The sequence below is a fragment of the Aphelocoma coerulescens genome, chromosome 4 (genome assembly GCF_041296385.1).
Source record: "Aphelocoma coerulescens isolate FSJ_1873_10779 chromosome 4, UR_Acoe_1.0, whole genome shotgun sequence".
NCBI lineage: Eukaryota > Metazoa > Chordata > Aves > Passeriformes > Corvidae > Aphelocoma > Aphelocoma coerulescens.
In genome coordinates, this window is record NC_091017.1 from 46,868,390 (window position 1) to 46,894,164 (window position 25,775).

The following is a 25,775-nucleotide window of genomic DNA, read 5'->3' on the forward strand; positions in this document are numbered from 1 at the left end:
TTCTGGCATCTGTGCAGAGGTATTTCATCCCTAACAATGCATAGTTAGAAGTGTAGGAATTTTATTTGTTTGTTAACTAATTTGCTTGGCTACCTGTTCACGGAAAACAACGCAACATTTTGTAATTACACAAGTATATTTCTTTCCATATAAAAGCAAAGTGAAAACTGTCACTTACAGAAATAGTTCTGCTGAACTGCCTATCTACCTGGATTTTTGCACCTTAAAAAATATGCTCATGTTCCACTAAAATAATTTATATTAGCTTTCCCAAAGGAGAAGCAGAAGGTAATTTCATCATGTTTGTGAATTCATTTCACAGCTATGTATACCCTAAAGGAACACTGTTAGGCTTCTTTTTCTCTAACTCTGTTTATCAAAACCATGCCATTAATATTTGTTTTTTAAATACGTGACTTTCAATTTTTTTTTTTTTTTTTTAAGTCATGGTAGCAATTATGAGGAACTTCCATAACAAACAAACAAACGTAGGCATTTGACACAGAAAGAAATACCTTAGTGCTAAGGGAACAGAACTGTGCACCTTGGGCACTCACCCTCTCTAGGATACTTCAAGCTCATGTAAGTGACAATCAAAGTTCTGTATTTGCAACTGTGTTTTGAGCAGAGATGTAACAACAGGTGGCTGTGCCCAGACCCTGCATTGCCAATTCTAGTCCCGCTCAGACTGGTGATGAACTTGCTGTAATGTCTGTGCTGAAGGAGGGGAGACCTGCGTTTCACAGCGTGGCGCGTCTGGCCAGTCTCCCTGGCCTAGTGGTAGAGCTTGGGCAGGACGATAGTACGGATTTTTTTTTACCGATTTAAGATTTTTTGGGGGCAAAATCTAATTCTCTGTTGTTTTCTTTCCTAGATCCAAGTTTGCCTCGGTCTAGCCTTCCTAAATCAGCGTTAAGGTACGCTAGCAGAACTACTTTGGAGGCTGCGCCTGGCAGCAGCAGCACAACCAAGCAAACACCAGGCCGCGCTCAGGGCTCGGTGGCTCCGGCTGACGGCGGCACCGGCGCTTCCAGCGACGCCCGCTCCCGGCCGGTGCAGCAGCCGGGGCCGGCTGCCCGGGGCTCCGGAGGGCGCTGCCGCGGCTGCGAGTGTGTGCGGGACGTGCCGGGCGGCCCCGCGCCACATGGCCGCCGCCAGCCCCGCGCCCCGGCCCCGGCCCGGCCCGGCCGCGGCCCCGCGGTGCCCCCGGGGCGGCCAATGGCTGGCGGGCGGCGGCTGCCGCCGCCTACGTGCGGCCGGCGGGGCGGGGCTGCGGGCCCGGCGCTCGCAGCCGGCCACGGACAGAGCCGCGCCTCGGACCCCCAGCCCCGAGGGCCCCGCGCCCAGCAACGGAGAGCGATGCTGATGCTGGACTGCACTTCAGAGGTGAGCTTTGGCAAGGTCTGTCTGTGGTTCTGTCTCACCGGGAGCACGGCTGCGGAAGTGAATGAGGTGTAGTTTGCCTGGAGCTGCTGCTATTAATGTTTGGGGAACTGCCGCTGTCGATCGGTATTTCTGGTTAAGAGATTAAAAGCCAAAAAAGTCTTTCTTGCACTGCTCTTTTTATAAAAAAAAAATTTTAAAAGGCAGTCTCAAGGAACATGAAGATCCAATGATTTGCAAGGGGAATGTTTTTTGCTGTGATGCAGTGTTCTGAGACCTGCCGTGGCTTACACTGGCAGCAGTAACATTTCTTTTTTTCTTTTGATATCTTGTTTCAGTCTGGTAGTTTCAGCAACTTACTTGAGATAGGAACCGGTGTGAACGCACCTGCAGATGCCTTTGGTCAGTCTCCAGCTCACTTGGCTGCTTGTGGTGGTGAAGCTTTTTTTCTACTGTGGCAACTGCAGACAGGAGCAAATCTGAACCAACAGGTAAGAACACATACATTTTATTCCTTCCACTTCTAATCTGGCATGTCAGTAAATCCATTTAATATTATTTACATACTTTTTATCTAAAAGAGGTTTTTCTTATACTCAGTTGTATTGCATGTGGTATCTGGATTTGCTTATTCTAGAGTAACTTCTTGCATGAACCAGAAATCCTGTCTATATTGCATTAGCAATTTGCAATGTATAATTCAATTTTCACAATTAAAATGCTGCATGCAGCTGTCCAAACAACTTAATTCTTTTACACAACTGAGTATTTTTCTTCCAAAATTCTGTCCCTACTTCCAGTAAATGTAAGGATTCTTACTCTAGTTACTTAGTTTAATTCCTCATACATCTGAGCTGGTAGCAAGCTATTGGTCACAGCAATCCCTGAATGGTGCTCAGAGATGCTGTTCCATGTAGAGAGTATTCTGTGTAAGTTATCTTTTAAAAGGTAAAGGTTAAACAATGAGTACTGCAGGGGACAACACTTCTACTTTGTGGTGATGAATACACTAGATATTTAATGGCAGTTACCAAGTACATGTTACTAGCTATATTCCTTTAATCTTTCTCTCAGCTCACAACAGACTGGTATACATAAACAGTCATTTTGGAGACAAGACAGCTTTATCCTCTTCCTCTTCTTTCAAATGATTGTTAAATTGTGTTTTTAGGATTGCCTTGGAGAAGCCCCGATACATAAAGCAGCAAAAGTTGGGAGTTTGGAATGTCTTGCTCTCCTTGTTGCTGGTGATGCTAAAATTGAGTAAGTTGAGCTAGATTTAGTAACTTCAGTAAGAGTGTCAAAGGACGTGCTTTTTACGCAGTACATTTAACTTGCTCAGAACACGTGTGCCAAGGCTGCACACAGAGCATGACTATAGCCCTAGAGTATTAACAACTGACATAAACTCCAAAGGAGCACAGACCACATGCTCACATGCTATTGTTTAGCTATATACCTCTGTAACAACTGCTGAGAGAATATTCCTGATCATAATCTCACCTTCTTGCCTTTCTGATATGCTAAGCCAGTAAAAGTCTGATGACAAATTTATTTTAAAATAATTATTCCTTTTTGTATTTAATACCAGCCCCCTCTACGAGCCCTATGCTATCCTTGACAAACCTTCTTGGTATGGATTCCCTGTACTTACTTTTATTCATCTGCCTAAATTAACACTTAATCAGTGCTTGCTCATTATTCCAGTGTAATTGGTTATTGTTAATTCTGTATTTCAGCTTGTGCAACAATAGTGGACAGACAGCAGCAGACCTTGCACTGGATTATGGCTTTCTGGAATGTGCCAAGTTCCTCAGGACAATTCAGTACACTCAGGCAATGAAACTGAGAGGACAGTCTGGACACTCGCTAAGTGACAAACATGGTTTGCAGAGAGAAGATCCAACTGCACAGAAACAAGAAAGTGAAACCAGCAGATCCATAAACAGGAAGAGGAGAAGATCAGATGGTGTGTAATAGTGTTGGTTTAATACAATTCAGAATATTCTAAAACATGTTTTTAGCATCTAAGTAAAACAAATGTGTGTTAGACACAGAGCAGTCAGATTTAAAAGCCTGCCAGTAAGGATGAAGTTGCATTGGTATTTAAGGTTAGGGTCTTCTTGGAAAAGGACAGTACACGTGGGATGCCACTTAAGAGGCTACTTTAACTCAGAAGAAATAAAAATCATAGGTTTTCTTACTGATGTACTGATGAAGTAGCTACAGACTTGTTTTGTTTGTTTCTATGACAGATCTTGTCTCCTAGCTGCCAGAAGAAACTGCTGTAATCCCAACATGAAATAAGGGGAATCTAAAGTCTGAAGAACCATGACTGGATGATACACTGAGCAGTCAGATGTGTGTGCTGGGACACTGTCTCCTTCTGAGAAGGAGGAAAGCTTGTTTATTGTTACTTCTTACAGAAGAATGCTGTGAGGTTTTTTCCCCCCCTAGAATACTTGTATTCATACAGCTATAAATAAATGAGCATGTAAAAATTCTCTTGCATTTTTTTCTGTGTAAATATGAGAGCAAAATCAATAAAACTCAGTACATATAGCCATTCTTCTCCCAGTCCTAAAATGCATCATCAAGAGTACCAGCAGCAAACAAGGCCTTTGAACAGATTCATAATGGACAAGACAGCTGGCTACGTGGAATTTGAAAGGCAGAGGACAGTTCATCCTTTTGTCATGAAAGAATTCCATAAAACGAAAGGATTTGGCACTGAGTCTACAAACATTTTAGCAGAAGAAAAAATTCTATATAAACACAAAGTTGTCCTATGGAAAAGTATAGAGTATTCGTTGCCTAATAAATACATTTGTAAGGAATACAGTTCAAAGCAGGTAACTCTTATTTCTAGAGGTTTCATTTAAAAAAAATAGTTTCTTAATTTAAGTTATTCAAGCAACATTTCTATTTCAACTGGGTTTTGATTGACTTAAAGCATTATTTTGATAAATGACACCACAGTTTTATCTAGATCAGCTATTATTCTGTCTCAGCACGTTCAGTGTAAGAGTGAATTCAAATAGCTTTTGGTCGTTGAGGTAGGCACAGATTATAATAGGCGTCCTTGTTCCAAAAGTCCGGGCCCTTCCATCCACACCAGCCCTGTCCAAGGAAAAGCAAGATAGCTTTTAAATCTACTACTATTGCATCTATTCTTATTTTACTAATCATACTAATCTAAGTTGTATGAATTATTTTCAAATGTCTACAGAATGCAATGACAATTTTCAGAAGGTTCTCTACATGCCTGGAAACACATTAATGGAAAACACATTACAGGGACACTCTTTCCCCTTCCTCCTTCCCCAGCTTAGTTCTTAGAAAGTATCATCTCCTCCCTATCCCCACCTCCCCACTACCTTCTGCTGCTACGGAGAGGTTAATGTTATTCTGAAACCACCATTGTCACAGCTTCCTTTTCTCGTTCTGAATCCATGCCTTCTTTGGTAATAGTTGATATTTCAGCCCCAAACAGAGCGCCTAATACCAGAAATTGGGCTGTTTGACCTGATTCTGGAGAAAGTAAGTCTAACAAAGCTTTTAAGTTTGCAGAGTACCACACAATTATTGGAGGTGTTTTTGAAGAAAAGAGCTACACACAGTCTACCTTAGTTCCTCCCCAGACACTTCTGATGAGGAAAGTGGATTCTGCATGTCTTTTATCCTCCTGGACCACTGGACCATTTCTAACAGCTGTTGGTCTGTTCTTTGGAAATTGTTTCTTCCTGTATTCATTTCAAGCTTTGACCATTATAGGCCAACAAAATGTTTCTTAAATAGCTTTTTTTCTTTTGTTTTTTTTTTGTTGTTTTCATTTTCGGTTGGTTTTGGTTTTTCGGGTTTTTTTTTGTTAGGCCTACACAAGGTTATCAAAGATTCTAAATAGAAGTTATTATTTGCAACTTAATATGAGAAACAGAAAAGACATTCATTGCCCAGCACTGACAGGATGATTTAGCTGCTTTCAGAGTTTACATTTCTGACACTATGTTTACTGGTTTGTAATGTGCTGCATCATCCCTTTTGGTGGCTTTAAATGTGGAAATGCATTACATACCCTTGAGCCCTTTAGAGTTTCTCCACATTTTCAAAACAGTTCAGTACCTACCCTCTGAACACAGTTCAAGGTCTGATCTGAGAATGGTTAATGTTGGATTTTTAAAATAATTTTTAAAATTTAAAATAAATTATCTTCTCTGCTTCTTCTGCCTGAACAGAATTTTCTGTTTTATTCAAAATACAAAAGACATTTATCATATATACTCCTGGGTAAAAGGGGAGATGGGTGAATTCAGATAAAATAAAGAACATTGTTTTATAGTATAGTAAGTTGATGTACTTGCTGATCTGATACATCTCCTCCAAAGACACTAAGTTTCAGAAACTGACAATACTTAGCATATCGTAGTACGCAGGTTAACTGGGGTCAGCACTGCTTCCATAAGGAATGGAGAAGCCATAGACTGGCCAATTTGTATTTGGCTGGACATTATCTAATGCTAAAATACATGTATATACATAAATGTGTGTGTATATATGTGCATCAAGCCTCACCTTTTCCAAAATAACATGCAGATCTTCTCCGCCAGTGTAATGTGGGTCTAGAATCAAGTATTTTATGTGCCCTGTAATCTCATTCCAAGCCACTCCTAATATCGTGTGAGCCAAAACACCTCCACCTAAAATAGGAGAAACACAGATTGCTAAGTTTTTTTTCACTGAGATTGACTTAATGTACAAGGGTTAAATAAAAGTACATCAAAACCTTCTATTAACATATTAACTTGGTTATCAAGATAATTCTGAAAGTGTCTGACGTAAGATTCTTCACATTATTAAACAACATATCTTTACTACATCTAAGAAAGATTAGTTGTAGTAACTAAAAGAAGTAGAGAATTTATTTTCCAAATTTCTTCCAAGCAAGGCAGGTTAAATCCTCAACACTTCCACCAGATGAAGTCAAGAATATTTCAAACATCTCTTTTGCACTTTTTCTGTAAAGAAACCTAACTGTAGAAAAGAAACGTGTAAAATTTCCTGGTGGTAGAAAGACTAAAATTAGAACAGAAATCAGAATTTCTGGGTAAGGTTTATCTGCTGTTTTCTACAAAATTACATCAATGAATATCAGGGGCAGAAGAGTAAATTCTGATTTCCAGCGTGCAAACAGGAAAAGGGGATATTTTGATGAGATGGGCACAGGTCAACTCTTGCATGTTTCTTTCAGACAACATGCAATACTTTATGTCCCTGCAATATTGTAGTAATAGCTCCACACAGCAGGTAGGGATTACAAAATCCCTGGAAGAATACAAGCAAAACCAATCCCCAAAACGCACCCTCAAAAAGCCAATCTCCAACCCTCCAACAACAACAAAATTAAAGCAACCTACAAGAGAGCATTACAGGGATGGATAAGTTATAGACTAAAAGATTTTTCAATATAGGATTCTATATTCTTGAAATTCAGACAAAAAGACTGCTGAAAGGCCAAGAATATTTAATTGACTCATAGAATGGTTTGGGTTGTAAGGGACCTTAAGCATCACCCACTTCCAACCCCCCTGCCATGGGCAGGTCACCTCCCACTAGACCAGGTTGCTCAAAGCTCCATTCAACCTGGCCTTGAGCCTTGGGCCACTCCCGTGGCCTTGGGGCACCCAGAGCTTCCCTGGGCAGCCTGTTCTGGTGTCTCACCACCCTCACAGGGAGACATTTCTTCCTAATATCTGATCTAAACCATCACCATACCAAAGTCTGGACTTCTGGCACCTATATTTTGAGAAACTTACTCTGTATTATGTAATGCCAAATACAGATTGCAAAAATTGCTAAAATTAATGTTATTAAAGTTGAAATTAATAATATCAGTATTACTAATTTCTTAAAACACAGCATGGAAATAGTTCAGTTAATGTCACAGTATTCTTACAAATGGAGCTTCTTCTCTTACTAATATTTCAGATTATTAAAACTGGTCTTAAATCAAATTTGGATAATACCCTTCTCTTCCAAGCCAGATAAACAGTACTCTTCTCTGAGGGGAAGTTCTGGGGAACTCTATGAACTTCTGCTCCTGCAGAGAATGTTCTGACTTAATAGCAATTTATGAAAACACCATTTAGACTGACTTTTGTTACCATGTTTAATACTGAGTTTGAAAGAAATACTGAATAAAAAGATACCAGCCAAACTAAATTGTATAATTTTCAAGGCTACCTTGGGAATACTGTAATTTTTAGTTCATCTACAGTTTTGATTAACTCTTGAACAATAAATTAAATGGGTTCTAATTTAAATGAAATTCAGCACAGGGAGGCCATGCACTTTCATTAGTATTCTTCAACTCTCAAGCACTTACCAATCATAATTGGAGTTCCCTCAGTCTTGAAATGATTAGCAAGCTCTCTTCCCTGCAGTGCTAGTTCAGAACCCTGGCTAGGTAAGAAGAACGATAATAGATTTGTCATTCTCACTAGGCTTACTTCTCTAATTATCCATTAGACTTGTTCACTGCATAGACAGCTGATTAGAAAGTCACTTGGATTATTCCTTCGTAAACTTCCTGAGACAATCTGAAAAACGTTTTCTAACACAAGGTCTAGTAGCTAGGTAAGGAAATTAATACAGACATTTTTACTATTTTGTCTTTATATTTCTTTATATAGTGGCTAATCTTTTTAAAACCCAATGCAAGTCTGTGTGCCCACTTCCCAAGCAGAGAGAATGGATTAAATGCAGACAGAATACAAAACTGGAACTCTGGGAAATGGTGTATTTATGATAATGGTTCCAGTACCGGTGTTGCTAGTGCAGCTGTGATGTTTTATTTCCATAAAGAATTAGAGATGTTAGCTGGAAATAAGCCCAAGGCAAAAATGCCATCCACTGCCAGTGACCAGCTAAAAAAGCTGCATGATTGTTTCTTCTTCCCAGCATGGTACTGATGTCGGTTTTTCATAACACTGAAAAAAACTGGTGCTCCCTTGTAGCAGCACTATGAACAATTCTACCCAGTTCATATGCAGGAATGAAAATCTTCCTACTGGCAGGGCCTGCCCCAGCTGCTATAAATAATAGGTGGATGATCTGCAAGTACAAGCTCTGGAACAAAAAAATTATTAAAATATTGAAGACCTGAACTATTTTCATAACACTAAGGATCCCCATCACCATGCTCTTTTAGAGTATCTACACTGTGATTTTACTCTAAATAAACTTAACACATGAGAAGTATTTTGACTTGTATTTTCATACACACTGTTAGTATATGCTCTTAATTTCAAGATTGTATTTATCACATGTTCGAGGATTTGTTAGTCTGCTTAGTACTGGCTTAGTGGTGCCTAAATGATAAAAATATGGTGATTTTTCTTTTCATAAATGCTAAAGATTATTCTTTTTGCCCCAAATATCTTCATAAGGTCCTTCATTGTGTATGAGAGCATCAGATTGTCAGAATGGAAACAAATTCCTTGCTTTATTTGCCACACAAACACAAAAAGGAGAACATTGTTTTCCAGACTTCTCAACAATTTGCCTCAATCCTAAACTCACAAGCTAGGTCTGTGGCTGCAGCAATAATTTCTTTGTCAGTGTGCATTCAGTTCTCTGTGGCCATCAGACTGTGTGCCTGCATCAAAAATTATGTTTGTGGTTCAAAGGAAATAGCTGAATTCCAGATCAGTTTGCATATCATTAAGCAATTTATAGATTGAGCACACCCAATGGGAGCCACATTTCTTGTGGAAGCATTAGACCATTGCTTTATAAAACTGGGCAATTTGCATATTATTAAGCAATTTATAGCAACTGGAAACTGGAACTCCAAGCTCCCAAGAAATTTAACACCACCTTCATCTGTAAGCACTTAGCACAACTAAAGGTGGAATACAGACTTTATAAGCAAGGAATTCTTAAAAGACTTCTTATCTTTTTAATTATCCCTCTTCTCCCATGTACTGTAATCATGATTTGCATTTTAAGGCATTCAGTCTTTTTAGCAATTACCAAGCTACTAAACAGGTAGTGATTCTTACCTGACAAATAATATTTTGGATGTTATTCCAAAAAGCTGATTCAAAACAAGCTGTACCTCAATCGAACCAATCCATTGCCGTGACCCAACAAATGCTGCAGGCTTGTCTCCAGCATCAACCAGTGCCTTTGCAACATCATAATGAGGAAGAAACCCAAGTATCAACAACATATAGTAGGGAATTCCACCACTTTTTGTGAATGAAGTTGGTTTATATATATAGACATGTGTTTTGAACCTAGATGGTCAAAAGCAGACCAATGAATGTTGAATTCATTCACTGTGGTTCTGTTTTGGAAATGCCCCTTTGAGCAGTAATGCAGAACTGTGTCCATGAGCAGACACTACAACCCCAGGTCCACAGGCAGACTTCAGGCTGGAAGGGTGACCACTGAACTGTTTAATAATGGAGAGTGGCATTTGTACACTGCAGAAGCCACTTCACAGAGTGATAAGCTTGGATTTCTATTCAAAGCACTCAGGAAAGGATCCATAAAATAGTGCTCGGAGGAAGAGGCCACTGATACATGTCAAAGGCTATGGTTTATTTTAAACTCTTTTTCATTCTGAGACTTATATGTTACATGCAGCACTTGAGAGGGGCCTTTTCTGCTCAGGACACAAAGCCCATAAGGTCTCCTGTAGGCTACTGCCCTCTTTTAGATGCCTAAAAGTACTACAGGAGTGCACAGACTTCAATAGCATTCGGGTGTGGATTGAGAAATGTTCAGGTAATGCAGTTTTACCTTTAGTGTTCACATCCCTGCTATGTATGATAAAATTTTTTTTAATGGAATGAATTAAGTTTTACTGAAAATGTTCAGTAAATAAATGTAACACAAAGAATTACATTTAGAAGACTGAAGGTAACTGCAGTATTCCTTGATAGGCATACCCAAGTATGGGTATTAGCTACAAGCCTACAGTTTTACTTCAGTGCTGTTAACAGAAATGAACATATTCAAGTATGCATTTGAATTCAAAACAGAAAAAGAAGTGAAAGAGAGTTCAAAAATCAGAAAAAGTGCACTACTGTCAATGGCAAAGCTGCAAAAGGTGTCAGTAAACTCATGTGTAGCATCTGGGAACTAATCCAGCTGTCACTTAATATGACAGCCAGTTTTAAAACTGATTTTAGCATGACACATTGGGTTCTTTGTTCTCTTTTCACTTGACAAAAACACTGAAAATGTCGTATCACAGCTTCTAATAGAATATTACTCCAAGGAAACATTTAAAAGACTATTTTAAGGTATCTTACTTGTACAAATAATGTCACCCAACACAGATAAACAATTCAGAACCACCAGTTCAATTTAAGGGACAAAAAAGTCCCACAAATCCAAATTCTAAAATGTATGAATTTGACATTTAAAAAATAACCTACACAAACCTTTCTAGACAAATATGCATAAAATAATCTTAAATATTCTGTACCTGTTGAATTTCCTTGTGTGTGGGTATAGGTCTATCCATGTAGCCTTGGTGCTTGAACCAAGAACAGATTGTCTGAAGAGACCGATAGGCACAGCCCCAGCCACTGTCATCGATGCGATCCTGCATATAGTGGTGGTAACTGTACACACCTTGTACTAAATAAATCTGCACAGCAGGAGAGAACACAGAAGCATCTGATCACACTTGCATCAGTTTTCAGAGAAGTCATATAACCTGTCACTTGCACTGTGAAGTTTTCAGTTGGGGACTGCAAATCTTGGGAAGATTTGAAGGGTCATTATTCATACATGATTACTCTGCCTGTTTTTGTCTCCTAAACTTCTCTGTTCACAGTTTTAGTTTCTTGTCCTGGTTCTGAGAAACTTTTTAGAATATATGCTAAAAATGTGTACATTATTTTCCCAAGAAAATCCAATTTCTTTGGGACAAATACAGCAAATTAAAGCAATGCCATTTTGTGCAGAGGAGCCCTTTTGCTTAAAAGGTGAAGCCAATTATTTCACTTTCTCATCTACACATCATTGACTATCTAAATTACTTATTTCAATAAAAAAAATTCTCAGTTAAAATAAAAAGGTACTTTCTGCAAAATGTTTCAATTTAAACTTACCATACCAGACTCCATGCCAGGTGAACTAAGATGTAAATGTGGATTTCTGAGATATCCATCTTTATATGGTTCATCTGGAAAATGATAAGCATTTGCTCTCTTGAAATATGGTCTGTCACAAGGCAGATTGTATAACCCATGCAATTCCTACATGCAAGTCCAAATAAAAATAAGAAACACAATTCAAATGCTGGATTAAAAGAAAGATCACATTGTAAGTAGCAATAAAGACATGATTTTAACAGCATAGCTTAGCAAATTATTAAAATATGCTTAATTAAACATTCAGCAGGTATGTTTACTACTAGACCTCAACTCTCCAAGGAAGCTCATGCAGGCTTACCTCCCATCTTAAGGGCCCTGTTACATAACACCTGCTGCTGGGGCCCCACTGAAGATACCACGAGTGACAGGTTTGTTATGAAAATATGATAAAATACACCATCATAGAAAAGGATTACAGTTTTATCTACACAGTAATGTAGATACACACATCAAATCATAATCTTAACTGATATTGGAACATACAAATAACACGTACTGAGAAAAAGTAAAGATATTGGGCTTATAGTTCAAGCAGATTCAGTCTATTTTTAAATTTCTTAAGCTGTTTGTCACACAGCAGCCACATTTAAAGAGATATATTGTCTTATTTCACAGAGCTTAAAAGTGAAAGGAATGATGAGATCATCCAGCATAATGTGTGTAATGTGGGTAATACATTTTAGGCAGATGAACCAGCAATGAACCCAGCTACAGGAGCTGCACTGACACTTCCCATCAGTGGCTAACAGTGAACAGCAGAGAGCAGGAAACACAAACAGTGCCACCAGTGCCTGAGGCCTCTGCAAACCCAAGGCTAGATTGGGTTTTATACGCCGCGTAATGCTTCACACAGAAGAAGAAAATGTAAAGTCCCCACAGCTTCTACACCTTTAAGCTGCAGAATATTCTTTCCCTGCTCTAAATACATGAAACTGTGTGACCTGGACTGGTATCAGCCTCAATCCGAAAAGACTGTGGCATCTCAATATTTTTCCACCTCATCCATATTCTCTTTTCTAGGTGTGCCACCCAGAAGGCAAAAATAAGCCAAAAACTAGCTAAGCCTGGTCAGCTGTGAGCTACAAAAAGCAGCCCCCTCCAAACAAACAGACAAAACCACAAGAAAAAAACCAAAACAAGCAATCCCCCCCAATACTAACCTTTTCAGGACGTGTGTTAAAACCTGAATGTAGTAACACACCAAAAATAAACTGATGTTCTACCATAGAAGTGGAGAAATTCAAAGAATACTGTACTGGAAGTATAATTTAGACAGAATCTTTATCAACCAAATTTTATGTACTTTTAAAGTTTCTATTGTTCCCTTACAAAAATGAGATCTGGCACATTCTATAAAATAACTTCTAATAAATCAAGTTTCCACATTCAGTATAATGCTTTGGTTATAGTAAAAATAAATTTAAAAAAATAACAGTATCCTAGTCTTTATTCTACATTGACTAAATGGAAAGCTTTACCACTGCTTCAATTATAGTAAATAAAAATAAAAAGAAAAGATCAGGTTCTGTTACGGTTTGTTGGCTTTACCTTTCTGTAACTTTCCAGCTGATCATCTGAAATACCTGTAGGATATGAGATGGTTACAAGGTGATTTTTTCCTGGTAACATGAAATGAAATTGTTCTGGTACCACAATTGATGTTCCCTTCACATATTTCATGATACATCTTTCCATGTCAGTTAATTGCCCATGAATTGCTTTCACTAGGAGATTTTGTACCCTGCGAAGTACAAGGGAGAATATTTTAAAAAGTAGAGCAGCGATGGTGAATCATTTTTTCTCACAGCTGTGAGTTATACAATACCTAAATGCATGTCTGACCTGATAGTGCAGATGACTGCACTACTTCAGTGCTTCTGCTCCCACAGGGAAAGGCAGAGCCCAACCGTGCCTTACTCAAAGCTTGTCTGCACACAGAAACGAACCCCTAGTGATTCAATCCTCCAAAATGCAGCTGCCCTGCTCTCATATCAGAGACACAATCAGTATGAGCATTTGACAATAAATAAAAGTTATATATATGATTAATTTTTTTTTTTGCATTCTATCCACTCCATTTAGTGTCACTCAGAGTCAAAACCTATGGAAAAAATGCAAGGAAAAAATACAGAGGCAGACTCAAATGTTTTCCATCTGTACCTACCCAGCTGCAGCCCCTAATGTAAGGCTGAGATTACAAAGACTCATCAAATACACCCCAACTCTCACTTTTATACACCTCACATACAAGAATTTCTAGAACATCTTCCTGACTTTCTCAATTCCTTGCTAAGCAATGGTTATGAGTTATCAAATCTGCCAGACATTGATAAACTGAATTTTTTATAGACAGCAAAAGGATCATGTCTCAAGATTATTAAAGTTAACAGCTGTCTACACGAGCTTTTATTATTTACACAGTTAAAAGTACATCACAAAAATGCTATATACTTTTCATTAAACTGATGAATGATATAGTTTTACTTCATTATTTCAAGAAAATGAAGAGATGAAGCTGAAAAATTGCAAGTTCAGGATAACACTTACTTTCCCCACGGTTCTTCTGGAGAAACAGATACAACAACATCAACTGGCAATGTCATATTTATGTAGTGGTGTTCCTTCTTTTCCCTTTCAATGACTGGAGCCAAAGCAAATAATGAAGATGTCATTTCCAACATGAGGTCTACATTGATTATCTGCTGCTGCAGAGAATAAAGACACCAATAGTACATCTCCAACTACGCATGCACCAGCAAGGGAAAAGTAAGATTGCAGATATTTAGTATCAAACTCAGGAATTAAATACTTGAGTTCAAAAAAAGCTGGTAATGTTAAAGACAAACTTCTATGTGTTGATCTACCACAGGTGGATTTCTGCATTCATGTTGAGTCTTAATGACTTTAAAAGCATTCTTTTAAGTAATGTCAATGCCTATTTGTGTACAAAAAAACCTAGGAAGGGTAACTTTTAAAACGTTTAAATAATAATTTGTCTTATATAATTTATTAGTGGCTGAGAAACATACCGTATCCTGTAACTTTTTATCCTTTTTTTTGCCAAGCTTTCGTTTGGTCTCATCATCTTGATCAAATCTGAATTATCAACAAAAAGAGAAATTTCTATAATATGAAATTAATCTCTTAACCATTCCCCCCAGTTTTTAAATATACTCACTGTATAAATCGTCTTATCTCCTTACATGCAGACTCATCAGTCAGCTCTGGAACTGTGGTCATACCATTGTTAGGCCACACATAGACTGGACTGTGGCAAATTCTGAATACAAGAACCTCTGAGGACAGTTTGTTTTCAAGATCACTGAAAACATATCCTAGTGCCTTTTTTGTTGATGCCTCTGAAACACAGTAAGGATATAATTAGCCTAGAAAATTCCCTCACCATTTTTTAATAGCTGCTGGGCATACATTTAATAAAATTGTTTTGACTTGGAATAAAGATGCAAGTGCTGTTATGATCAGAAAAATGACTGGGCAAACAAAAACTGAGGTAAGATTTCACTTAGCAGGTGTGTCTCAAACGTTCACATTCACACCTCCCTGAACAAAAGTGTACTGTTTCTCTTACAGGCTGTCAAATTTATAGAATAACCTACTCTGCAGTCACTTACCACATCTAATAACTCTTAACCAAGCCTACAGCTGCAAACAAACTTCTATGTACAGACTTTTACGTATATTTAGGCTTTTGAAAAAATCCTGGAAAGATTCAATCTGAGTCACATGTTTTTGACTTCGGATCATTGTTCAGAAATACAAACCAAAAGCAGAGAAACCTTTGGAAAAGCAGGGCCTACATTCCAACTGAGGACCAAATTTTGGCCAACATAAACCTGTAAGCCACAGTCTGGTTTGCCTGAAATTTTATTACAGTTGTCTTTCAGTGCTTTTAAGTGTTTAACCCAGACCTTACAACCTGAACCAATACTGGATATGACACTATTGGATATGACAGAGTAACTTTGGCACATTAGCCACGTTTTTTTCCTCACTGTGAAGGTTAAAAACCATTAATTTGAATACAATAATTTAAAAAAGCCTAACAAGCTATCAAAGACTATGCTGTATCTCTCTGATGCATTAACTTAAATTTGGTCACTATTAGATAACTTTTGTACTAGAAGTCTGTAAAAACTACATTATTAGAAAAGTCAAAGGAAAATTGCTCCAAAAGAAAAACCTCACTGCCCTTCAAAGGGAACAGTATGCCATATTTACACACTAAGAGGTGTGAATACCATGCACTTGGACAATTCAAACATCAGCCTGCTTCACTGTGGTTACAAAATTCAATACACTGTACACAATGTCAAATGAATAACTCTTCTCTGAGGATGCAACTCACAAAATGCTGCTTTGGATTAGGTCAATCTATTCAACACTTCTGCTCCACATCATGAACTCAAATAAGACCAAGTTCCTTATTAAGGTTCACTAGATGGAATTCGGAGTTTCTACTAGAGACATGTCCTTTTAAAATGCAGAACGACTGAGAGTGGAGCTAAAACCATCCCCCTTCCCCATCCTGCCCTACAACAGCTCAACAGCCACTGACAGCCCTGAGCAGGCTTTCTGAAGAGAATGTCACCTTACTGTAACAATGTGGGACCAGAGGAGCCTCTTAATGCCATATAGACTAGTCCCTTGCTATCACATGGAATTGCAGTAGACAATTCCTAAATTCAGTAGAGTGACTAGTTAGCTTGTTCCTCTCCTCTATTTCTCTAGAAAGATTAGGCCACAGTCTCAAAATTGTATTATTAATGCAGTCCTGTTATAGCCAAATTCATTGCCTTAAAGTTTTAAGTTTGCTTAAAATTTCAGGGTCACCTTTGGCTTCAAGCTGAAAAGTGGTCCCAATAACACTTCCATAAGTAAGAAGTATATGCAAAGGAAATTAGTTTAAAATGTCAATGTAGAGTTTATTTCAAATTAAAACAAAAAACCTAAGATGGAAAAAAACTCAGAAAATTTATGGAGGTAAAGAATAACATTTTTTGTACTTAATCATTACAGGTTTCTGCAGAAGCACTTAATCCTGGTGAAATGCTAAGAAAATAAATATAATAAACAGTTTCTTAATAAAAGTTTATATAAGTATTAGGAAATCTATTATTCTTATAGACACACCATCAGTAGTTCCAAGCTGAAATGCAAGATCCAAGCCTCCTCTTATTCTGAAGAGTATATCCATAGCTTCTAGAATTACCTAAGGAGAAAAAAGAAGCAATGAAAATGAACAGCCATTTCCACATGCCTTCTCTCAAGCCACAGCTGAGTACTGTTATACCACAGTGTGCAAACACACCAGCAATTACTGCAGCTGTTCAGGTTACAGAAGGCCAGTGAATAAACAGGGAAGTGAGTGGTGCAGCAGTGCACAGCCACTGCAATCAGCACCTCAATTACACCTTGGAACACATTTCCTACCTAGACAAAAATGCCATAATTTTATACTTCTACCACATAGAAATACTTTAGGTAAAATGTCATTGTTTCTCATTGTTTCAATCCAAATATCATGTTTCCCATAATATAAGTTCTTATATATATAAATATATATATATATATATATATATATATATATATATATATATATATATATATATATATATATATATATATATATATAAAATACTCTTCCAGCTCAAGTAAAGCAAGGACAGAACCAAAAAGAAAGGTAACTAGGCACATCTGTAAGTATGCATTCATTAGTTAGGAAATCACAGTTTCAGGGCAATGAGAAAAAAAAAAAGGGGAGGGGGTGACATACACAACCTCTAGAACTAAGGCTGAGTTTCACATTTGACAGGAGAGCTACTTATGCCACCATAGAGACCACCCAGCTGTTTCTTCCCCCTTCTGAAGCCCCTGCTCTGCATCCCCACAACTGCTCACTGCAGACATTTTAACTTCACCAGAGAACTCATGCAGATGGAAAAACACCCTTCTATTTAGAGAGGGCTTTTTCAGACAGATCAATCCCTAGTAAAGTTCAATGTACCAGACAAAAACAGCTGTGGCAGTACAGAGAGGAACAAAAGGTGACAGATGAGTGTAGGTACTGCTCAGTCTAACAGTCCACAGAAAGAATGGTTAACAGCTTTAGCTGCTCCAAAACACCACCGAGCACCTGTAAAAATAATTATACTAGGACCCTTTGGAAAGACTTATTGCACAACCGGTTGGTTACAAAGTGCAATGCTATTGCTACTCATGAAATAAATACCTCAAAACATAGGACTAATTTTCTTTCCATTAAAAGCATTCTAAAGAGAAATATGCAAAATACGCAGGCCTTGAAAATATAATCATCTACTACAGTTTATCCACTGGTGAAGGATTTTCAGTTTTCAGTGATTCTGGAGTGCCAAGAAGCAGTTCGGTTTCTGAAGCATAACCCTGAAGTATTTTAGATAACCGGCTTATCTGCATTAATAGGGTCTTGGAGGGTGGGACGCACAAAAGTGCCAGCCAGAATGTAAAAAAATGTTTGCCTGGGTTGATGTGAAAGATGTTTTTTATTTGAATTATTACTACACAAGAATAATGTTCATGAATAAGAAGAGCTCTGCAAAAGGAGCCACTTTTGATAGTGGCTCATCATGGACATCACAGAATGGGTGAAGCTGGAAGGGACCACAGTGGGTCACATAACCACAGAATCTTCTGAGTTGGAAGGGAACCACAAGGACGATGAGCCTTACTCTTAAATGAATGGTCCATATTGGGGATCAAACCCACAGTCTTGGTGTTAAGGTAATCTGTTCCAAGTTCCCTGCTCAAGCAGGGTCATCCTAGAGCACATTGCACAGGATTGTGTCCAGACAGTTCCTGAGTATCTCCAGTGAGGGAGACTCCACAGCCTCTCTGGACAATCTGCTTCAGTGCTCAGTCGCTGCACAGTAAAGAAGCTCTTTCTCACATTCAGGTGGAACTTCCTGGGCATCAGGTTCTGCCCGTTGCCTCTTGTCCTATTGCTTGGCACCACCGAGAAGCGCCTCGCACCACCATGATGACCGCTTTCCAACAAATCCCTGACTAAAGGCAGGCAAGCTCAGTTCCCCAAGGGAGAAGGAGAATGGCAGGGGGTATAGGAGGGCGTCAGTGCGGGAGGGGCCACTGCCCCTCGTGTGACACAACCTGGGCCCTGCAGAAAGGGGACCGACGGGCCTCCGCACCTCCCCCCCGCGGTACCCCCGGAGGTGGAGGCCCAAACGCGACCGCCGAGCACCCAGCCGCCAGCGGGGACACCAGCCCCCAGCCCGCCCCGCCGCTAGCTCAGCCCGAGCGGGTACACTCCCCTCCCCGCTGAGGTAGGACAGCCACCCACCTACCTAGGCTTCCACCCATGCATCCATTCCCCGGGGATGAGGAGAGGGGGGCCGGCCAGGGGAGGGGCGGACTCACCACGTCCGTCAGCGCCGCCGCGGGGGCCGGGCCCGGCCGCATCCTCGCGGCGCAGGCGCGCTGCCGCCGGGCCGGGCGGGCGGAGCGGCCCGTGGTGCCGGCGGGCCCCGCCTCCTCCGGCCGCGCAGCCGCCGGGCCACGGCCCCGGGCCGCACTGCTTCCCGTTCGGCCGGGCAGGCGGAGCCGAGTGCTGCGGCGTTCCCTCCGGACTCACCTGCCTGCCCTGCCCTGCCCTGCCCTGTCCTGCCCTGTCCTGTTCTGTCCTGTTCTGCCGTGCTTGCCGGCGGCCGGCGCGCTGCAGGGAGTGCGTGGGGCTGACCGTTCTCTCTTGGGCAGCCGTGGCTGCTCTCAGCCCAGCCAGTCGGTGGTATTATGTCCTCATCATTTCTACAAATCCATTGGGAGACGCTCTGGAATCCCGCTTGCCCGGCTGCTGCCTCGCGTTACTGCTCCTTCCAGGCTAGGCTCGTTTACGTCCTCCGTCCTCAGGAACAGTGAGATGCTGAGGTCCAAAGTCGTCCTCATTAACCCCCTGATCAATGCTCTGTGCATTAAGATCAGAATTTAACTCCAGGTCTGTTTATTTCCAATAAATTATTTCTATCCGCACAAATAAATCCTAACTAGCTTTATAACAGTGAGCGCGTAAAGTGGTTTCCAAGGGTCAGTTTTCGGTCATCTCTGGTTGTTTCTTGTCGCCTGCCCTTTGGTTCCTTACCTGATGGCAAGATGTCCCAACAGTCGAAGAACAGCACTGAGGTTGCCTGATGAAGTGATGGTGCATTTCACACAATATGAACCTCCACACGTTGCAAAAAACCCCTCCAGCACAACCAAAAAAATTTGAGCTTTTTAAAGCCCACACATACTGTCTGTTCCACATGCTGAGCACAAATATAATATGGCTCACCCTTCCATCGCACACAGTGTTCCAGCATATTGCTTTTTTTAATAGAATGTATAAAATCTATTCAATTCAATGTGTTTCCACTGCTGTGCTGCTGCAGCTTTTGTGCTCTGCATCCACATGCCAGACAGGGCTAATGTGTGATACTCATCTCTCAAAATTTTCTGCTGGAAATTGTGGTGATTTCATCAAGGCAGCAGGCAAGCCCCACACAGCCACTTGCTCACTCCCCCACCAGCAGGATCAGGGAGAGAATCAGAAGGGTAAAAGCCAGAAAACTCATGTGTTGAGATAAAGGCAGTTTAACAGGGAAAGCAAAAGCTACTCACACACAAAAAAGTGGAACAAGGAATGAATTCACTGCTTCCCATGGGCAGGCAGGTGTTCAGCCATCTCCAGGAAAGCAGTGCCCCATCACACATAACAGTGACTTGGGCAGATCCCTCAGTTTACACACTGAGCATGATCCCATATGGTCTGGAGTATCCCTTTGGTCAGCTGGGGTCACCTGTCCCGGCTGTGTCTCCTCCGAGCCTCCCATGCACCCCCAGTCTCCTCACCAGTGTGGCAGAACAAAAAGCAGAAATGGCCTTGGCTCTGTGTAAGCCCTGCCCAGCAGTAACAAAAACATCTCTGTGTTATCAACCCTGTGTTCAGCACAAATCTAAAACACAGCCCCATACCAGCCACTGGGAAGAAAATTAACTCTACTCCAGCCAAAATCAGCACAGATACATATGTGCTTCACCTTTCTGGCACAAAATCAAAACAACTTTTATTGAACACATATGTATTATTGAGATATTCTAAAACTTCATCTCTGCCACCATCTTATTTATTTTTTGTCCATAACACTGTGCATGGAATTGTTGTAATAGATCTGTGGACAGTGGATCTGATTGCTTTTATATTTAACTTCTGAGTTGCAGGTATATTTGGGTCTTCTACTTACTGTTGTTTTAGCACACTAGATATGGAAAGCCTGAAGTATTTGAAACATTATTTAATATGTTCATTTATTACTTTAGATGTGGATTTGGCAGCTCTTATGAAACAGTAAGAGTCTTGTATGTATACTTCTGTCCACAATTGAAACACAAAGATACGTTCCTCCTGGAAAGAAGTTTTATACTAATCCAGGAAAGAAAGGAGCTTGCAATATTGCTTCTTGAAGAGTATTTTATTAAATGTTTTTTGAGTTTTGAATACCTGAGTAATTAATTTTGTTTTTACAGTTATGCAAATCTTACCATAGGTGAACAATATCTGCATGAACCTGGTGAGGTAGAAAGAATAAATGTAAAGGTAAAAAAAAGTCTTTATTATATCTTAGTGATATATGATTATTTATTACCGTTTACATGAACTTTTTGCTCCCTATGGTGTTCCCTTTAGCTTGAAATCACTAATATTTATTTACAAAGCGAAGGAAGGAAAAGAAATTAATGACCATTCTCCATAAAAAAGGTTTAGATATTGTTCATCTAGTGGTTTTGGGGGTTTTTTTGAGACATCTGGCAGTATCCCACGCAAGCTCTACCGTTCAAGATTTGACCTTCATTTTTTATTTGGAGATCCTAAGCAAGAACACAATCGTGAGCAAACAGCGCCAGCTGAAAGCACAGTAATACTTCTGTGTTGTCAGAAGAATGGAACCACATTATCCTAGATGCTATATAAAAACCCCATTGTTCCTTTTCTCATGTAAGTTCATAAATGTAAGAAAACTTGTAAATTTGCTTGCACTGGTTTTATTTCTCCTGTATATTTTTATCATATGTAGTGAAAAATGGCAGCCAGAGGACATTTTTGGTCTAGGGCAAGAAAAAGATTAGAAGAAATAATTCAGCTGCCTGCAGTTGAGACAGATTCAGAGTCAAAGCTAAGCATTTAGTGCAGAAAATGAAAACAGAGAAAAGGAGGTGGGATAGTTTCCACTGGGAAAATAAAAAACAAACCAAAACCAAAAAAAAAGGAGGAAAAGAATGAAACAGATAGGAATAAATATCTGTGAAGGTTTAGAGGGCATAAGAAATAAAGCCTGGAGCTAGTATGAGGAATATATAAGAACACACTTCATTAATTGATTAGTGTTATTATTTCTTAAAATTTAAATGGCTAATATTCCATTCCACAGAATATTTCATCTTGATACAGGTTTGGTTTGTTTTTTTTTTTGAGATGCTAAATTTATGCCGTTCCCTTTAGACTAAACTTTAATTTCACTTTTAAATGGGTTTATGATGCACAAATATCTATTCAGTGACTCCAGATAACTAATACAGTAACACCCCTTAATCTGTCACTTTCCAGCTCTTCAATTTGGAGCTCTGTCATCAGTCATTTAGTACTGTGCTCTGCTAACCACTATTTTCTTTTATTATGTTCTTTACCCTTGACTGATTTGACTGTCATTTATTCATCTGAGGAAGCTGATGAGAGCAAGGAAAATGTAACTATTCCGAAAGAGAAAGCAAAGTGCTTACACACTTGCAGCTGTGTTGGGTTGTTGGCCTCATAGATGAAGCACCTGAGATCTTTCAGAATGGAAATCTATTCAGAAAAGTTAGCTGCTGGAAAGTCAGGCTCGTCAGGCTGACAGTATTGGAGATCCCATGGCTCTCATGGGATCTTCAGGCTCCCTGTCCTTCACAGTTATAAATGCTTTTTCCTGAACATTTAAATTACATGTACTTCCTAAGCTACTGCACATTTTCCCTCTCTGCTATACAAATTATAATGGGAAAAATTGCTTTATTTTTGATTAAAATGCTTACAGCTGCTCTTCTTAGGAATGCAGCCTCAGCAGACTGGGGTTTAGCTGTACTTTGAGACTGCAAAAAATTAATCAGATCCTTGCATGTTTTTTAACTAAAAGTTGCCCCTCTTGCAGTATTGGTGGACATAATGTTTCAGGAAAAGCCAATGCTGTATTCAATCCTATATGTTAGAATGCTTATTGGCAATAATGCCCAAGCTCTGCTGTCTGTAACAATCCCTATACCAGTATTGGACTTGGAGTTTACCACAATAAACTGCAAGTGATGTAGGAATTTCCTTATTTTCTGCCAAAATGCAGCTTATTTTAGTGTTATGTTTTTACATTTTCTGTCCCATTTTTAAGATCCTTTCCTCAAAATACAGACTTATGAAAGAACATTTAAAACTAAGAATTCCTCAAAATAATGACTAAAATTTTCCTTAGCATTTCTGTTGGAAATTGAAGGAATATTTTTGGGGGTTATATATATAATGTGATGCAGTCTGCTATTCAATATTATTACTTGCTTTTGCATGAAAAGTATTGTAATTAACTCAGTTGTATTGTAAATTAGCACTCGAAGAAGGTGGTATGAAAGAAGGTACATATGATCACATTTGAGGTCAGCATTCTGCTGACCCTTGTGTAATTAAAGTGTAATTAAAAAATCTGAAGATGTCACAAATAATAAGAAACGACTGATTTTCCATCATCCTCCTGGACCAAAAAGCATTCCTGTTACAAGCATAATACCTTTAAATGTGATAAAGTAAGCTGCTCTGAGTTCTTGTTTTGTATATGCTAGCAAAAGTAATTACCACAGTTATTTATTAGTGTCTAAAATAATTTTAATAAATGAAGAAATGAATTATTTAAAAAAGGGGAAGAAATGTGTAAGTGTTGCCACAAGACTTGGCTTTCAAAATTTATTCCTACTCTCGTCTGGAATTCAAATTACTTTATAAGGCTATATGGGTCACAGAGACCTTCAAAATCATGCTGTACAGATGCCACTGAAGAACTATTATACTTTATTATTTTCTGACGTGATAAATGTGAAAAGACCAGGAATTTTCGTGTTCAAAAATGTTTTCCCCCTATGTTTATGGAATAAAATTGGCTCCCTCGGCTGGCAGACATAGCATTCGGTAATTTAAGCCTCTGAAACTTTTGGACAATGGCACTCAAAATGAATTCTGAACTACAAGTAGTGCTATGCTAGAAGAGATTTGTAGTACACAGTGCATGTATATAGGTAGATATATTTTTGTCTTTTTTATCTTACTAAGCTATTCAGCCTTGCTGTTCAGCCTGAGGAAGGACATAATTGCTCCTTTCTCCTGCCCTGGATTGTCTGAGCCCTGCTGCCGTTGCTGGCAGGGGACAGGATCATCTCCAAGAGCATTAGCGCTGGGAAGGTCCCTGGGGAGCACTCGGGGCTCCCGCCAAGAGCAGAGTCTCTCTTGGAAAGAGACGAAGCAAACGTGGCAAAACATGAACCTCGGGGGACTTCGGGCACCACCGGTCAGGGGCAGGCGGGACAGCCCTTCATTCCAGCACAGGCTCTCCTCCGCGCCCCTTTTCTCCCCGCCGGAGGCTGCTGTGCATCGCCCGCAGGGTGGCGGGGGAAGGCTGGGAAGGGAGGGCACGGGAAGCCTTCGCTGCCCGGCCGCCCTCAGTGGTGGCAGCAGCCGCTTCGTACGGCCCTCTTGGCGCTCAGCATATTGCATAAAACCTAAAGATCTGGCAGGATTTGTTGGTGAAAGAACAAGTTCAAACACAACCCTTTAATTTCACGTTAAAATTAAAAAAAAATCTGTAATATAATGACTTAAGACATGGAGGCTCTCCAGAGCGTTTGCCGGACCAGGACTTCTCTGGCTACAAGGCAGGAACGGGGAAGAAATCTCTCAACAGAACGGTGGCACAGTCCCTGGCTTTTGTAATATAATTGGTTGACTACTTAAGTGGTGGGAGATGTTGAAGAAATTTGGGGTTTTTAATATTCAGTCATGGGACTTGTCATTCAGTGCTGATGCTAAAAGTTTGCACGTGTTTATAGCATCGGAAGATCATAATTCTGCAGACTGACAGAGTCGTCGATAATTCTCCATTTGAGCATAATTTTGGATGGGTAGTTTGCAGTTATGTAGGTAAAAGAGTCAAGGTGGGGTCATGACTCTCTGTCCTTAAGAATGGCATAGCTGTAATACTCAAGGTTTTCAGGGTCTCTGAATAGTTCTAATGTGTTTGCAGAAGAACAAAGTTAGTGAAACCACTTTACACCTGTTGAGGGACAGCTGAAGAGTTTAGTGACTGGAATTAGGCCAGCATTATTACACAACACCAACAAACATAAATCTTATATTTAGCTACTTACCAACTATGAAATAATTTATTTTCGTTTTTCATTTTTGTGGCATCACAAGGGGAAAAACAAATTTTGGTTTATGTGAGCAATCCATAATTAATATAGCATAAAATCTGTCGCTAAAATCTGTCTCTTGCTTACAGTTTTGGGGAGTTTTATGGATGCTATTCTGAGTGACAGTACTATCTCCAGAGATGTTTCTTCAATGCTCTTCTGTTCAATAAAATTAGAACCTTTTACTGGGAGTTGTTGATGGAGAAATTTGCCCTTAGAGTTTCAGGAAAGGCTTTTAACAGTTACTGGTCTTGATCTTCGAATCAGGCACTTCAACTTGTCCTTAAGCTATGTTACCAAATCAAGTTTTTTTTGTTCTTATATTGGGCTGTTTTGTCAAAGGTAACTTACAAAATGTTTGTTAAATTGTAAAAAAACCATAATATACCATGAAAGGTCTGGGAGACAGCAGAAAGCATTGTTTCCAAGGAATGCAAGAGCAAGAAGGATGAACTAGTGATGCAAGAATAATTCACCATTTGAATTGAATAAATGTTAAACTAATTTATCAGCTCCTGATATAAGCCATCCAAATTGTGGAAATTTCTCAGAATATTGCATCTTCTTTATTAATGAAGATACAAGCATTAAGAATAGTGAGTTCTGCTATTACACATGGCAGGAATTGACATACACATCAAGTTTGTATTACCAGAAGTATGTGTGTGAATCTCAGCCAGGGAGAGAGTTAATCCT

At 39.5% G+C, this 25,775-nt stretch overlaps 2 protein-coding genes across 5 annotated transcripts; one reads left to right on the forward strand and one right to left on the reverse strand.

The window, feature by feature from the left end:
• Window positions 1-1,242: 1,242 nt before the first annotated feature.
• Window positions 1,243-3,887, forward strand: ANKRD37 (ankyrin repeat domain 37). Its single transcript, XM_069013872.1, has 5 exons — window positions 1,243-1,386; window positions 1,722-1,874; window positions 2,555-2,646; window positions 3,123-3,352; window positions 3,639-3,887. The coding sequence occupies exons 1-5, from the start codon at window positions 1,360-1,362 to the stop codon at window positions 3,650-3,652; spliced, it is 516 nt and encodes a 171-aa protein (XP_068869973.1). The 5' UTR covers window positions 1,243-1,359; the 3' UTR covers window positions 3,653-3,887.
• Window positions 3,885-20,348, reverse strand: UFSP2 (UFM1 specific peptidase 2). Of its 4 annotated transcripts, none has more exons than XM_069013869.1 (12): window positions 20,223-20,348; window positions 16,707-16,785; window positions 14,734-14,914; window positions 14,585-14,651; window positions 14,103-14,257; window positions 13,104-13,296; window positions 11,511-11,657; window positions 10,880-11,044; window positions 9,444-9,568; window positions 7,766-7,842; window positions 5,956-6,080; window positions 3,885-4,503 (listed from the first exon to the last, which is right to left on the reverse strand). In XM_069013869.1, exons 1-12 carry the CDS (start codon window positions 20,313-20,315, stop codon window positions 4,417-4,419), a joined length of 1,494 nt encoding a protein of 497 aa, XP_068869970.1. In that variant the 5' UTR covers window positions 20,316-20,348; the 3' UTR covers window positions 3,885-4,416. The 4 variants fall into 4 exon arrangements, with proteins under 4 accessions (XP_068869970.1, XP_068869969.1, XP_068869971.1 ...); XM_069013868.1 differs by having other exon boundaries at window positions 14,103-14,260; XM_069013870.1 differs by lacking the exon at window positions 20,223-20,348 and adding an exon at window positions 18,987-19,051 and having other exon boundaries at window positions 14,103-14,260.
• Between the last annotated feature and the right edge of the window lie 5,427 nt (window positions 20,349-25,775).